The 14,256-nt window shown below is 35.0% G+C and overlaps 1 protein-coding gene across 1 annotated transcript in view; it reads right to left on the bottom strand.

Moving 5' to 3' along the window:
• Positions 1-14,256, bottom strand: part of ZDHHC17 (zinc finger DHHC-type palmitoyltransferase 17) — a 74,076-nt gene that overhangs the window by 5,916 nt on the left and 53,904 nt on the right. The window contains exons 11-15 of the mRNA XM_065041019.1: positions 10,788-10,912; positions 7,518-7,580; positions 6,014-6,107; positions 2,302-2,385; positions 1,751-1,908 (exon numbers count right to left, since the gene is read on the bottom strand). Of these exons, the coding sequence (XP_064897091.1) occupies positions 1,751-1,908; positions 2,302-2,385; positions 6,014-6,107; positions 7,518-7,580; positions 10,788-10,912 (524 nt within the window). The remainder of the gene's footprint in view (positions 1-1,750; positions 1,909-2,301; positions 2,386-6,013; positions 6,108-7,517; positions 7,581-10,787; positions 10,913-14,256) is intronic.

Genomic DNA, 14,256 nt, shown 5'->3' with positions numbered 1-14,256 from the left:
CCTCCTGGCATCCCAGTTTTAGCAGCAGTAATATATCCTCCCCATCCATAAATGTGTTCCAATAATGAAACTTTTCTGTCTACAAGACAAAAAGATGGCCAGAAAAAAAACAAGTTTTTTTTTTTGTTTTTGTTGTTGTTCCTTATGTTTTTTCGTTTTTACAGAATGACTTGGCCCAATGGCTATGCTTTTCTTTAACAGCCTTACAACTATGTTAGCCTAAAAGGGCATCTTACACAAAATTGGACTTTACTGTAATGTGATACAATTGGAAATACAAATGTGAGAACTCTCTTAGCAGCTGTATACTGCAGGAATATTAAATCTTGTAGTTCTTAAGGAAACATAAAAAGTCAACTCTGCTGCATGTTACAAAAGCAAGAACACTGAGAAAGTTAAGTTTGGGTTGTCTATGTACATCAATGTCTCTCAAAGGCCAACTTTTGAAGTAGGAAGTAAAGGTTTTAAATTATCCTTCTAAGATAGTAGGTAGTGTTTTGCCAATAATCCTGCCCAGTTCAATAAGAAGGACAAGTTCAAACTTTATGATGGAGAAGAAAAAAAAAGAGAAGCAAGAGTAGGGGCTGTGCAGTAGCAAATAAAAAGAAGCAATTAAGAGAATATCTTTATTAATTTTATCATTATAGCAAACTCCAAAGAGATTTGTCAAGAACAATTCTAAGTTTCCTATGTGTAAAACTCTTAGGAAATTTAGTAATATGACTGTGATCAGCTTTCATGTTTCCAGGATTATTGAAGAACTCAAATGCCAGAATTATTTTGCCTAATTACATTAATGATACAAAAGACTATGACATGTATTTTTCCAAGTGGCATAAATCACAGATTCATCTGTAGATAGATTGTATTAATAGGAATCCTCAACAGGGAACTTAATGGATCATGATTTAAGTATGACAGAAAGCTCTCTGCAAAGTTACATGTTTATTCTGCTATAGAAGTCTATAGTATGGAATAGGCAGGTAAGACTGCTTTGAAAGCCACCTGAAATACATGTAGTTACCTCTGCTCATTTGTCTTGGGCAGGAAGGACCTCTGAAAGACTCAATGGTTTTTGCTCACACATACAAGATTTTGAAATCATACACGTTCTAAATGATTATGGTAGAAAGAGGAGGGCAAAACTCCTGAAGAGTTTTACCGACACCTTAGGGGATGATTTCTATTTCCAGGATCTCTAGAAAGATTAAACTGGCAAGTCTTACAGTGTGTTAATGACAAGTCATACCAAAAGACTTAAGTCACACTGAAGGGCTATCAGTATGACTTGTCTTTCCGTATAAAGGATAAAGAAAAGCTTGGGTTTGATTAGATTACAGTACAGTAATGTGATCTCAAATCACACTGAAGCCATTTAAGAAATCACTTTAGCCCCTTTAAAGTTACCCCTCTCTTTCTGCTAATGACATACGGCATTATTCCAAGTGCAACCCACAGATATTATCCTCTACTGGCCTTTATTGCCTTTGTCTGGTCTGTTTTGTCTTCCTATCATTCTAAGAATGGAAAGCAGGAGGTAGGTACTTTAACCTCTTGCAAACAGAAAAATGAATGAGAAGTGAATGATGCCTAATACCCAGAGACAACAGATGCCTGCCTCCTCCAGTGCAGCAGAGAGACTGAAATCTTGGTCTTGCCCAGCGAACATTAACATTTAAATGACAGAATTATTTGATATTCTTAAGTCCCTCCTGAGACTCCACATTACAAATAAAGTGCTCCTCCATACCTGATACATCTGACACATGAGTAACACAGCCACCCACATGAAGTGAAAAACACTGTTTAGAAACATCCAAAACATCCACGGAGAACAGGTAGCAATCTGTGTAATATAGGTCCAAAATCCATCCTTTGCATAACTCGTCTCACAGTGGAAACCCCAGTCTAGAGAAAAAAAACAAGTGTCAAAAACCATACAGAAGATTTAAAATATATTACTGTACATCAACATAATGCCACATTAGTATGTATTAAATTAAATAAGAAAACGACAATGTGCCAAAATAGTTTAACTTGCTCTCCCTTGCATTTCCAACTCCTTGAATAAATTATATATGCACATACTTGGCTCTGTGATGAAGAAAAACGTCTAGGACAAGAAAAACATCATCTTCTAACTTAAAATATCCAATATAGTCCACCATTAATATGCAGTTCAATTCCAGAATAAAAATATCCAAACCTCTAACAATGTAGTAATCTGTCAAAATCCATACCAGGTGATAAACAAAGTATCCATAAGCAATTAAATAAAGCCAAAAAACCACATTTACTCACAGGAGATACATCCATAAATCATCCAGCAGATCATAAAAAGCAGGAAGAACAGGTATCCCATAAAATAGCGATGGTTCCCTGCTCCTGAAGTTGCACAAGAACAACAGCGATAAAAATTACTACACTTTCAGAAGAAAGACAATATTACGTCAGCAAGTTTAACTGCTTGCTTAGAAGAACTACTTACTATTATATACAGAAACACTACTCCAAAATATGAGACAATATAACTTCAAGACAGTGAAATTAGCTGGTTTACTTCTGCTTTATTTTCTTCAATTTCTTTCACATCAGAGATACAAATCAGACAAATGCACTTTATTTGCAACCTGTTTCATGAGCTAATAAAATTATTGATAGATAATATTTATAATAATGTTGGTGACAACTGTTGCAGAGTCCTAAACAGCCAGGAATTACACATCAATAAGTATTTTTAGAATTCCATTAAAAAAATCATCAGGCTGAAGAGTTCATTCCCTTAAAAGAAACAAAAATACGAATAAATATACAAAGACCCTTGATAATAAGCTAACTCAGAACTTGGGCTTAAGCCTGCTTGATGGAGCTAACTAAAAATAACATACCTAATAGAACTTGTAAAACAAATATGTGTAGCTGAACAGATGAGGCCCAACAACCTGGCTAAAATAAATCAATGGGATATAAACCATTCTGCTTTAGATGGAATTTAAATGCAAGAAAATTCTGTTATTAAAATACTGTCCTATTTTTAACGTTAATAAACCTAAAAAGATGGCTCTTGTGCATGTACATAATTCTGAAGTACTCAGCTTTCCTTCTGTTTGTGAAGTATGTCCACTGTTGCAACGTTCCAACAGCTCTAGGCTGTACACTAAACCCACAGAGATGATAATGGGCTACAAAAGATGTGGCTGTCATCATGCACCAGCACAGCATTTACTTCTGCATTATGTCAAATGTTTTGCCTGCTAAAACAAGAGCATCCTCTGGAGGCAGGAAATAATCAAGTGAACTGGAAGGCTCTATAAATAAGAGATGAGGAAAAATACACATGCAACACAAGCTAGACTAAACACAAGACATTTCCTTGAAAATCAAACAAGTTCCTTCAGACACAAAATATGTTGTAACATTGCCTTCAGTCACCTAAGAGCATGTGAGAAATTGTGTTGAGAATGTCCCCAAGGTATAACTTTCACTTGCATACTAAATTTCAGAACTGTTAAGTTTCATAAAAGACATTTAAACAAACAAACAACAAACACACACACACACACACAAATAGAAACAAACCAAACAAAAACAAAACCAGAAGTTAAATGGTGACCTAGAGGTTCATCGGAGGCAGCTGATGAGATGCTCTTTTCAGTAGCATCTTCAATGATACTAAACCAAATTCTGCTTAACAGGAACTCTTTCTGTATTTGGTAAAATTATACCTGTAGCATTGAAAACTACAAATGAGACAGGTACAACCTTGGTCACAGCTTAAAAAAATAAAAGATTTCGGATAAAGAAAGTGGAGAAACTGCATTTCTTTTGTATTTGAAATAAGACTGGACAAAACACAGCACCACTCTCTACAGCTTCACCCTGGACTGGCAGGAACACAGCAAGTTACCCCCACAGCTAAAACAACAATGCTGTAAGAATTGTTCCTCATTTCCTTTATATGGCTGTACTTATATTATACATAAGTAATAATACACAATATAGAAAACTGATTTTTCACTGATGGAGTTATACTGTATAATTCAGACCCTTTGTTCATTTATTAATTTTTGCTACTTTTAGCTCCTTCAAGAAGAACCTTTACTGGGAGGAAAAAGTGAACATTATTCTAAACCATAAAACAATTTATCATATACACAAGATATCTTACATCAGAACAATAACTCAGTACAATGTCAACATAACCCAGCTGAGAGATTCTTTCACGCTTTAACTTGAAAACGACATTTCTGTTGCAAGTCTGCAGTTTGTGTTTGAAATGTAAATACAAGTTCAATAAAATCTGTTATTTTTAGTTTTCAAGCAACCAACTGTAAAAAAACATAACGCTATTTTGACACTCCATTAAAAAGAAAAGTCTAATCACCTTTAGAGACTTGCTCACTGTAATTTTAACTAAAATTTTGTGGGCATGAGAAAGATAATTTGCCCCAATTGCTAATTTATTTATTTTTCAAGTAGTCTGCATTTTTTGTCAATCTTTTCAGAATGGTAAAAATATTACCTCTGAATCTCTTTATGTGCCAAGTTTCATGCCCAAAGGATTAATTTTAGAGTGTCTGTACACACTCTTGCAATCTTTCTCAGTTCTAACTTTAGTAACATTCTTGTCCTCCTAACACATCCCAAGGAAGGCTACAGAAAACATTTCCAAATTCCACCTTTCCAGAAAGGCGTGATTCATGTTTCCCTTTTTGGCAAACATCCCATGAATGCTGTTTTAAGAACGGGTTCAGAGTCACCGTGTCCCAGTCTGAGCGACCCAGAGGAGCCATATAAGGCCATTGAGACCATCACTCCCACCAGTTCAGGGCTGTTCCCATCGTGGGATTTATAATGGTTTTTCTCCCAGCATGCTTTCAAGCATCCCAATGTTTACTTTTACCTCCAGTTATCCCAATCTGTATGAGCCCACTAGTAGGACTTTGCTTTTCCATCAGCATTGTTTTTTTAAAAACAATTTTCTCCACCTAACTTAATCCCATTACTCGCATACTCTCTTATCACACACAAACTAAGGTCTCGCCTTCCCCAGATGTTTTTTATATTTTTCCAGTTACTGATTAAAATACTAAATCAGGGGTGTCAAACTCACTTTCACTGGGGGCCACATCAGCTTCACGGTTGCCTTCAAAGGGCCGAATGTAATTTTAGGACTGTATAAATGTAGGAGCAGTTACATTTAAGTCCATCTCGATGAGACTTTAGTGATGTTCTATTACAATTCTAATGTCAGCATTGACTCTTTTTACTCGTGATCATAAGACCAAACTACTATGACTACCCATTATTATATATATTTGAAAAAACTACAATGAAGCATTTATTGGCTGTCAGCTGTCAATGCATCCAGGTCTTAATTCCTCCCCAAGACTAAAGTTACCTCTGCTTGCGTCCTGAAAAAATAAACCAGCAAAGCAAGCTGCCCTCATTTCCTAGCTATCAAGTCTTCAGTGCTCCCTGCATGATAATGGTTTTCAAATATGTTTCACAAAAAATATGACAGGGAATAGTAGCATTTAGAGACTTTGCTCCTGTTCTATATCTGTTCCTTTCATCACCACTGGAGAGAAGAAATGACTATGTGGAGGGTGAAAAAGAGAATACCTCAGCAGGAGGTCATTGCATACCTAACTGCTATAACCATTACATTTTTCAATATGTATATTTTCCCATTAAATTACTAAAAATTATTGGTAAAGATGAAAATTTTTATCTCATGTAATGGATAATAGTCTGTTGTGGAATCGGTATGTGTGCTCTCTACAGACACTAAAAGGCAGTTAAACTTTTCATCTTTTCGTCACTAGAATTTAGGTTAATGAAATATATACATAGGCAATTGAATTAGATGCAGAACAACTTTCAGGATGAGTATATAATAAACAATACAAATGAGAATAATGCCAAGAAATGCATGTAGAAAAAAGATTAAGCTCAATATTGAAAATGCTTTTTCTTCTACCACAACACTGTATCTTAGCAAATTACTCACCTACGCAGTTTCCCACCCACGGGCAGTGGTGATCGAACTTCGCTATACACCGATTGCACACACCACAGTGTTTGGACCTCACTGGCTTCCGTATCTGTAACCGTGATTAATGCTTGTTTACAAAAGCAACAAACCCTGATATATTTTAAATAGAAAAAAAACCTCCTCAATTTAAATGTAAATTGATTTTGCTATTGTTAACCCCTTAGAGAATTTCAGCTTGATGCTAATTTTTAAAGCAATCTTAGCTATTAAGCTTATTCTGTACATTATTTAGCACAACATCTATACAACCACACAGAAATTATTATCACACTATTTTTGTTATATAAAGGATTTTTTATTTCCATACGAAGTTCGCCTATCGCCTCCAGCTATTGACCTTTATACAGTAACCAGTTTCATTTCAGCTTTTTAACAATGAAAATACAGAATGAGTTTGGGTTCCACAGTTCTGTCAGTATCATTCGTAACTGAGTTCCAACATAAACTCTTCCAGCTTATTTTCTAAATACAGGAATATGACCCAAAAAGTGGAACTCAGTGGAACTTAACATGCTAAATTACTCTCAACCTTTTTTTAAGAGGGTTATTTTTTTGAAAGAAATACCAAATGGCAATAAAAAAGAACTGATCATAAAGTGTTCTGAGATATATATGTACATACACATACAGAATTTTTAAGGTGCCACATCTGTACAAAATTTTACAGATTCAGTTTTGGGAATATTAACATCATTCATGTTCTACACAGGTCAGAGCATTATAGTGTAACACTGATAACCCTGATAATTTTATATTTACTAGTTAACTTTCTAAAAAAGGACTATATTACATTTACAATGTAAATGTCTTTCCTTAAGCAGTTATTTCCTTTTAGATTTTCTGTGGTGAAATTAAGTATTAACAAGTCCAAGAAAAGTATTTGCTCACAATTTTGCAAGCTTTACAAAAATTCAGGGGTTTTTTTCCCCTCCCAATTACTGTCAAATTGAGAAATATACTTCGATTTTTGAAAAAAATATATTTCTAGAAGCACTACATAACTTTGCTAGGAGTTACAAAGGTGGTACAATGGCACCCGGGATTTTCATAACTTTTTAGGTATATAACCAACCTCCTTGGTAAATATATCGGATACCTGGATTTTGACACTGGCAAGTTATTTCCACAGTGATAACTTTTTTTCCTCTTACTGTTACAGAGAGTTTTGTGTACAGATATATTATTTAATGAAAACACTGCCTAAATTAGAAACTGCAGATAAATCCAGCCCTTGAAATGTGTTTGATATAGAAACATCTAATTTTCGCCTAGCTTGAAAAAAACCAAAAACCACAACCAACCAACCAACAAAAACCAACCAAACAAAAACCAACCAACCAACAACAAACAAACAAACCAAAACAAACACAAAAAACCCACAACCAAAACCCCACCACAACCAACAAAAAAAGTCCCACCAAATGAAAAACGTGCTACAATTGATTAAAAAATATAGTACCAAGCAGGTGCTGCAGAATATACTGAGGTCCAGACTTCCTGTCTCTGCAAGTTCTACTATTGTCTGCAGAAAAAAAGAGTAAAGAAGACAAAAATAGAATTAGCTTATAAACAAGTGCTGACAACCACTGTAATAGCTGCTTCTCAGACTCAAGGCTGTGAACTCTACTTTCTACACACAGGAACAACTTAAATTCAGCTGAATCTGATTTTAAACCTACTTTATTAAACCAATATGCACATTTACCTCTAAATTAATTCTAGCTTATTCTTAGTGTAAGTTAATTACAGAAAAAGCAAGCTTATATTAATTTTGATACATCCACACAGTGATTAGCATCAGTTTGACTAAAATGTTGTTAAACCTATTAAAATTAACACAGCTGAATCTCCAAACACGAACATAAATAAAACTAGCTAGCAGGATCAGCTAGTCTAAAATCCAGACTATCTCTCTAGACGTAGCCCATCAAAACCTTTAAATCTATATTCAACTCTTTCCTCAGATGTTGATGCTTCAAGAAAGAAAAGAAATAATGCAAACCAAACCTCCTCTTAGAGTTAATGCTAGATTTATGGGTCAAGTGATACACAGAAGTAGGTATCAGCTAAAGCATGCCTATATCTTCACATTAAAATAAAGCTTTTTTTATTTTGTACAATCCTTCAGTACCCACTTCATTGTTGGAATAGAAGGAACCTATTATTCTATTAAATGGTTTCCAACAATTTTAAAAACTCAGCAGCTGAAATCATGCCAGGTGAGGCTTAAATGACTTTTGCAACATATGGAAAATATCCTCAAAACATCTTTTGCCAGAATAAGCCTTCCTTGAATCAGAAGGAATTCACTCAGCGTAGATGATCTAATGGCAAATAGATTAATTGCCTGCTCTCTTTCAAACCACATGTATCGTATGTATCAAGGTGGTTTCTATAACTGCAGAAGCAACAGAAGTCCTTACAACTATTTTCTCATCATAGCAATATAAACAACTTCCTTAATTAGATGATGACCACTAAAGTGGGTATCTTCACTTAAGCCACAGAAGTTTCCCTCGCAAATACTCCACATAATAACTGGTTTGGAAAAATTTATGGAAACTTTTCCTCAAAGTAACTAGTAAAACCTACAGTCAAGAGGGGGGTAAATTGGTGTCTTAAAGCTTTCCCTGCTGGTTTCAGGTAAATGGAGAACAATATTTACAGCTTTCTAACACTTCTAAGCTCTGAAAGTCAAACTATTTTTTCTCCCTGTCTGTTGTATTCCCATTTGCTCCTGGCCCAGTGTTCTTGTCCCCACCACCGCAACCCTTCAGACCCCCACTCCAGCCAACCACCACCATGCACAGGCCCCTCCACGTTGCTCCTGCAGGTTGCCAACTCCAAAACTCTGCATTCTCTTCACGTCCCCCTCTGCCATCCCTCACAGCTCTAGCAACATTTCCCACCACAGGATGTGAAATTGAAGGGCCTCCCTCACAAGAATAACTTTTGCAAATAAACTAGATGAACAGAAAGCAAAATCCCCCAACTATCTACCATGATTTCAATGCTGCTGGTGTGGCTTTTGATATCTTGGGCAATTTCATACAATACATATTGGGTGACTTCAAAAATAGTTCCTCTGATTTCAGTGGGAGTATACGCTACACCACAGTCTAACAAAAGGATGCACAAAGGAATGTACGTGGTGTGATGTTCAACACTGGAGTTCAGTGTTGTCCACAAGCAAGATGCCAACATTCAGGAGAACAGAACTGAACAAGAGCAGACAAATCACTTTTAAATATAACTCTCGTCAGTTTCTAACACAGAGACCCAGAAGCACTCAAGTTATTGTGCTTTGTAAATCTTGGGTCTATTTTCCACACTTTTGAATTACTGGAAAATTCTATTGATTATTTTATTTACTTATTTTAAGAGTGACTTGCATTATTTTGTAACACAGAAGAAAGGATATGACATATGAGAAGGATAAACACCTGAAATTGTTGCTTACTACACATTTCCAAACATACTTTACTTGGTCATCTGGAATTCAAAGAATTTGCTTGGTTGCTTATTCCAAAGCTGAAGTCTAACTCAACATTAAACATCTGGAGACCAAATATGAAAACATGAGAAAGCCCTACACTGCACCAAGGTAAGACACGTGCCCTACAGTGGTTTACACACCTGCTAACAGATAATTTTACAGTTTGGTTACCTAAAATGGAAGAAACCCAAAATATTCAGAGACATGTGCATCTGCCTGAAGAAGCTGCATTTTACAATTCTACCCAGTTCAGCCAGGCTTTTGTAACAACACTTAACTACTTCAGGAAGTTGATTAAATGAATAGCATATTTGTGCAATTTGCTGAATCCAAATCAAAGTGTGGCTGCTGACTATTCTATTTAATTTAGTCCACTTGAAGGAATACAAAAAGGAAATTTGCAGAGTAAATCTGTACATTGAGTAACAACACAAAAATCATTTAAGCTATCACAACCATCCTTTTACAGGCTCTTAGCTTTTCATTCGTACATAAGGCCATAATTCCAAGTGGTCCGATGTTGATCCACACAGGGGTTTTCACAAATAATCATGAAAGAGAAGCTCAAAACTCACTTTTGGTGGAATGTGAGCTTCTAGGAAACAACCAAAATGAGACAGGCAAAATATTTCTGCTGCTTGTATAATTTTGGTATATTTGATGTTCAGTTGGGCTGCTGAGAACAATGCACTTAAATTAAAAGAAAGCAGAAATACTAAAAGTAGTGTTATAATGTCTTAGAAAGATATCATTTAACCATCTATATTTTCTCTGATATTTATACCAAAACAAAAACCTAGGGGTTTTCGTTGTGTTAGGCTCAAAATGTTTGTCAGTCCAACACTTTTAGACACAAAAGGTAAGTAAAATTAGAGGTGCTTTGAAGTCTGGAAAGCTTTCATGAAATCTGATTAACTAATACTTTTCCTACAATGGGTTATTTGTTTCAGGAGGCAAAACTCTGAAAAACTTCACATTTTAATTTTCATTCTATTGCTTTTTAAACTTTTTATCTTGAAAATTTAAGTTGCAATTTATTTTGTTTCTCAAAATGGCTGAAATGTAACCAGTACAACTTGAACGCATGTTCCAAATGTGAAAAAAGAAACCTGGAAGACAAGCCCTTCTGTTACACAACAATTTATTGACATTTCATGTATTGAACAGCAAACTACTCTGATCAACTGGTGAAAGGCTGTTGAAGAACAAGTTTCAGATATCTCATGACTTTACCTTTTTCTTTTGTTCTTCCGTGGCTTTGATGATTCCTGGATCAGATTTCCAGGATTTTCCAAAATTGTAGAAAAGTGCAACGCTATTAGCAAGGAACGGAAGATGTATAAAGAAAAAATTGAGATGTGTTTAAAGTCAAGGAATCTAAACTTTTAAAACCAAATTTCCTCTTGAAAATACCCACTGATAATGTTGAAATAAAATTTAATTTTTACGAATACCCTTGAATCACTGTTTCTGGATTAACTAAATTCAGCACTGCTTTAAGACATCGCTTGGTACTCAGTATTTTCTGTTGCTCAAACTTAAAAACTTACTTTTTATAATGCTGTTCTTAAAGTGGCATTTCTAAAGCACTTATCCTTCTAAAGAATGAACAATGATAGTTCAGTTTTTGTAATTATTTTCCCTTTTAAATAAATCACATGAAATTTATCTTCTTTGAAGTATTTCCTGTTTTCACAATAAACATTTCAGAGCTCTATTTATAAGATAGACATTTGACTGCCCATGTCTTCAGTGGCTTGACATTCCCATTAGATGACAGCAAGGACTGTTTCTGGCCATAGAAGGAATTGTGCTGTAGTGACTACGGCTGCGTGGCAATCATGTCTCAAGACCACTTATCTCCAAGAAAGGTACTGTCTGAAAACTGGTCGTATTATAAGGCAATACTCATATTTTACACAGCAATGGAAGTTATTTTTAACATAGAAATTAATCCAATACTTAAAAAATAGAGGATTTAGCATTCTCTGGAAGTGTTTATAAAATCAATTACTGTATAAAAACAGAAAGTAAGCATGAGTTTTAAAATATTACTTCCTGTATTGAATGACTTGCTGTATAACATGCCCAGTCTTACAACACTTGACGTTTCTTCACAGAACTAAAACATTTCTTGGCAATGATGTTGAAAAACCAAATACTTCAGACATGCCTCTTCCACAAGAGATGGAAAATTATTTACTCTGATAAATCTACAAAAGACTTGACCAACCTGACTAAAGATACCCATCAGCTGTCAGTCATAACCGTGAGGAGATCCTATATTTGACAAAGCTGTAGTGACAGAAGCCTCTACATCATTATCCAGGCAAAAAGGACATTTATTACTCAGGCACAAACCACTGCACTCCCAAAATACACTATCTTCTGAGTAACTTAGATGAAAATTTCTCTCTACTTCGGTAGTCATTTGAATGTCTACTGTAATTAAATTTCAATATATTGTGTGTTTGCATTAGAAAACTCTGCATATAAGACTACAAACAAGCATTATGTGGCAATCTGTACTGAATTGGTTTATAAAACTTTAAAGACAACAACAAGAAAAGTTTTTGCATGCTTTCAAAAATCAGATTTTCAAGTTAGAATAGATGCTCATATATATATATACACATAAAATTGGTATTTATATATAATATATAGTATTCTACTACATATCTACATGTATATTCTGTTCTGTTTGACTCTATTGGAAAAATCTTTAATTAAAGGCATTATTAAGAAGGCAGTATTCAGAAAAAAATACATAAACCATTGATAAACAAGTCTACGTGGTACAGATGCAGGCCAATATTAAATGAAGAATCCAGAATGTCTATAGAATGACAGTAAGTATCTCAAATCCTTCTACACTGCTCTTGTGATATGTAAGAACCATGAAATATGAATAAATACAAGTATGGCCTCTTTTTGACTTCTGAAACGCTAACAAAGTCTCATTGTTCATGTGAACTGTATCCTGAATAACTTTTGTTTTCCTTCTGTTGGGGGGAGGAGTTTGCTATGAATTTCTAATTAAAAAATATTGGCAAGTTAAGTAAAACTTTTAATCATGTACCTTATATAGTAGAATGTTAATATCAACTCACTAAAGGCTAATTAATCTTTCCTCTAAAAGCTGTTTCCAGCAAGTTTATAACAGGGGGAAAAAACTACCAGCTATACTATAACCTAAACACTCACAGTTCTATTTGATACAACACAGATGAAAAGCTCTGACTTTAATATTTATACAATCTAATTTCTTCATATTTGTCTTCTAAAATTACCTGCTGCCAAGAATAAGATAGTTCAACTTACTTGTGTAACTAGAAAGAGATTCATTTTCTTTAGAATACTGAAAGTATCACGGGCTTTTTGCCACAACAGTGAAAACTGCTTTTTCATTAAAAATATCTTAATCTGATATCTGTTACAAACAATAAAGGTACAATTGAAAAAAATTATATGACCCATTCCTGATTACCAAACGTCACGTCTAGACTGTTAAACAAGATAGGGGGAAAGACTCTTTTCTATCCATTAAAGGGGTTGTTATGACCTTAAAGTTTTGGAATTGTTTTTGACTGAATAAAATTTGTACAACCTGTGTGAGAAAGAAGCTGTCCATGGATTCAAGCAGCACTAGTAGAAGTTCAGTATGCAGAATTTTTCTGAACTTACCCTTCCCCCATTTTATCTATAAAATACAAAGAGAGCATAAGAGACTCCTCGCAAAGTCTGTGTTTTGCTTTTACCACAATCATGTCAGACGAGTATAATTCTTACAGTGTAAAAGGTGGCAGATAAGGTACTTCTGTGATGAGGATGGAAGATGTCAGGACACTATATGAGAAAGCAGAGTTAAGTACAGATGAGAATTAACTATGTAAATGGAGAAAGGCAAAGTCAGCAGTATTCTTCATTAGTATCTTCAAAAATTGACTTTGAAGGAGAACGGAAAGTTAGAATTGTCCTCTCCAGGATATTTCTGGCATCTGATGTAGATAAACAACTCCAACTGTGCGATTCATCTCACCTACCTTAAATCACTCAGTATGCCTTCACATACAACAGAAAGGAAAAAGGTATGTCCAGTCTATCTTCAATATCAAGACATTAATTTAAGTCTTAGAAGCAACGCCCTACAAGTGCCTATTTTTCTCCGCCAGCTATGAAGAATTAAACAACCAACTCCACACCCGACCTATCGGAAGTTAGGCTGAACTCGCCTCTGAAGTTGACTTCCAAAGAGATCTTAGCAACTTGTATCCCAGACACCTCTCAAAACTCTTCATTTGCAAGAAATCGTTGTAGGTTTGCAGTAGTTAGAGAGTAGGGAATCAGTTCTCCACAGAGAGTCCCTCATTTTGTCCTAACATCCTCATTTACAACTACATAAAGAAAAGTACATTACCATATTATTAAGAGCTGAAAAACACGTGATAGAGCAGGCATTCAGCTTCTGCCCTGTCACCAGTTTGCTGTCTTTTAGGAGATTTCCCCAGTTTTCATTGTGAGAGGCAAAGTCCATGGAACACTTTCTACTTTTAGTCCAAATCAGTATCCTTTAATTATTATAACAAGTGCAACAGGCTGAAAATTATTCCAGGAAACCACTTGGAAACAAAAAGACCATTTCATTAAAAAGAAAATTAAACCCCAGCAAGCACTCCACAACCCATGAGTGAGGTAAACATGT

Source organism: Columba livia, chromosome 1 (assembly GCF_036013475.1).
Source record: "Columba livia isolate bColLiv1 breed racing homer chromosome 1, bColLiv1.pat.W.v2, whole genome shotgun sequence".
Classification (NCBI taxonomy): Eukaryota; Metazoa; Chordata; class Aves; order Columbiformes; family Columbidae; genus Columba; species Columba livia.
The sequence above is the reverse complement of the archived record's forward strand: the minus strand, read 5'-3'. Positions and strand labels throughout refer to the sequence as shown.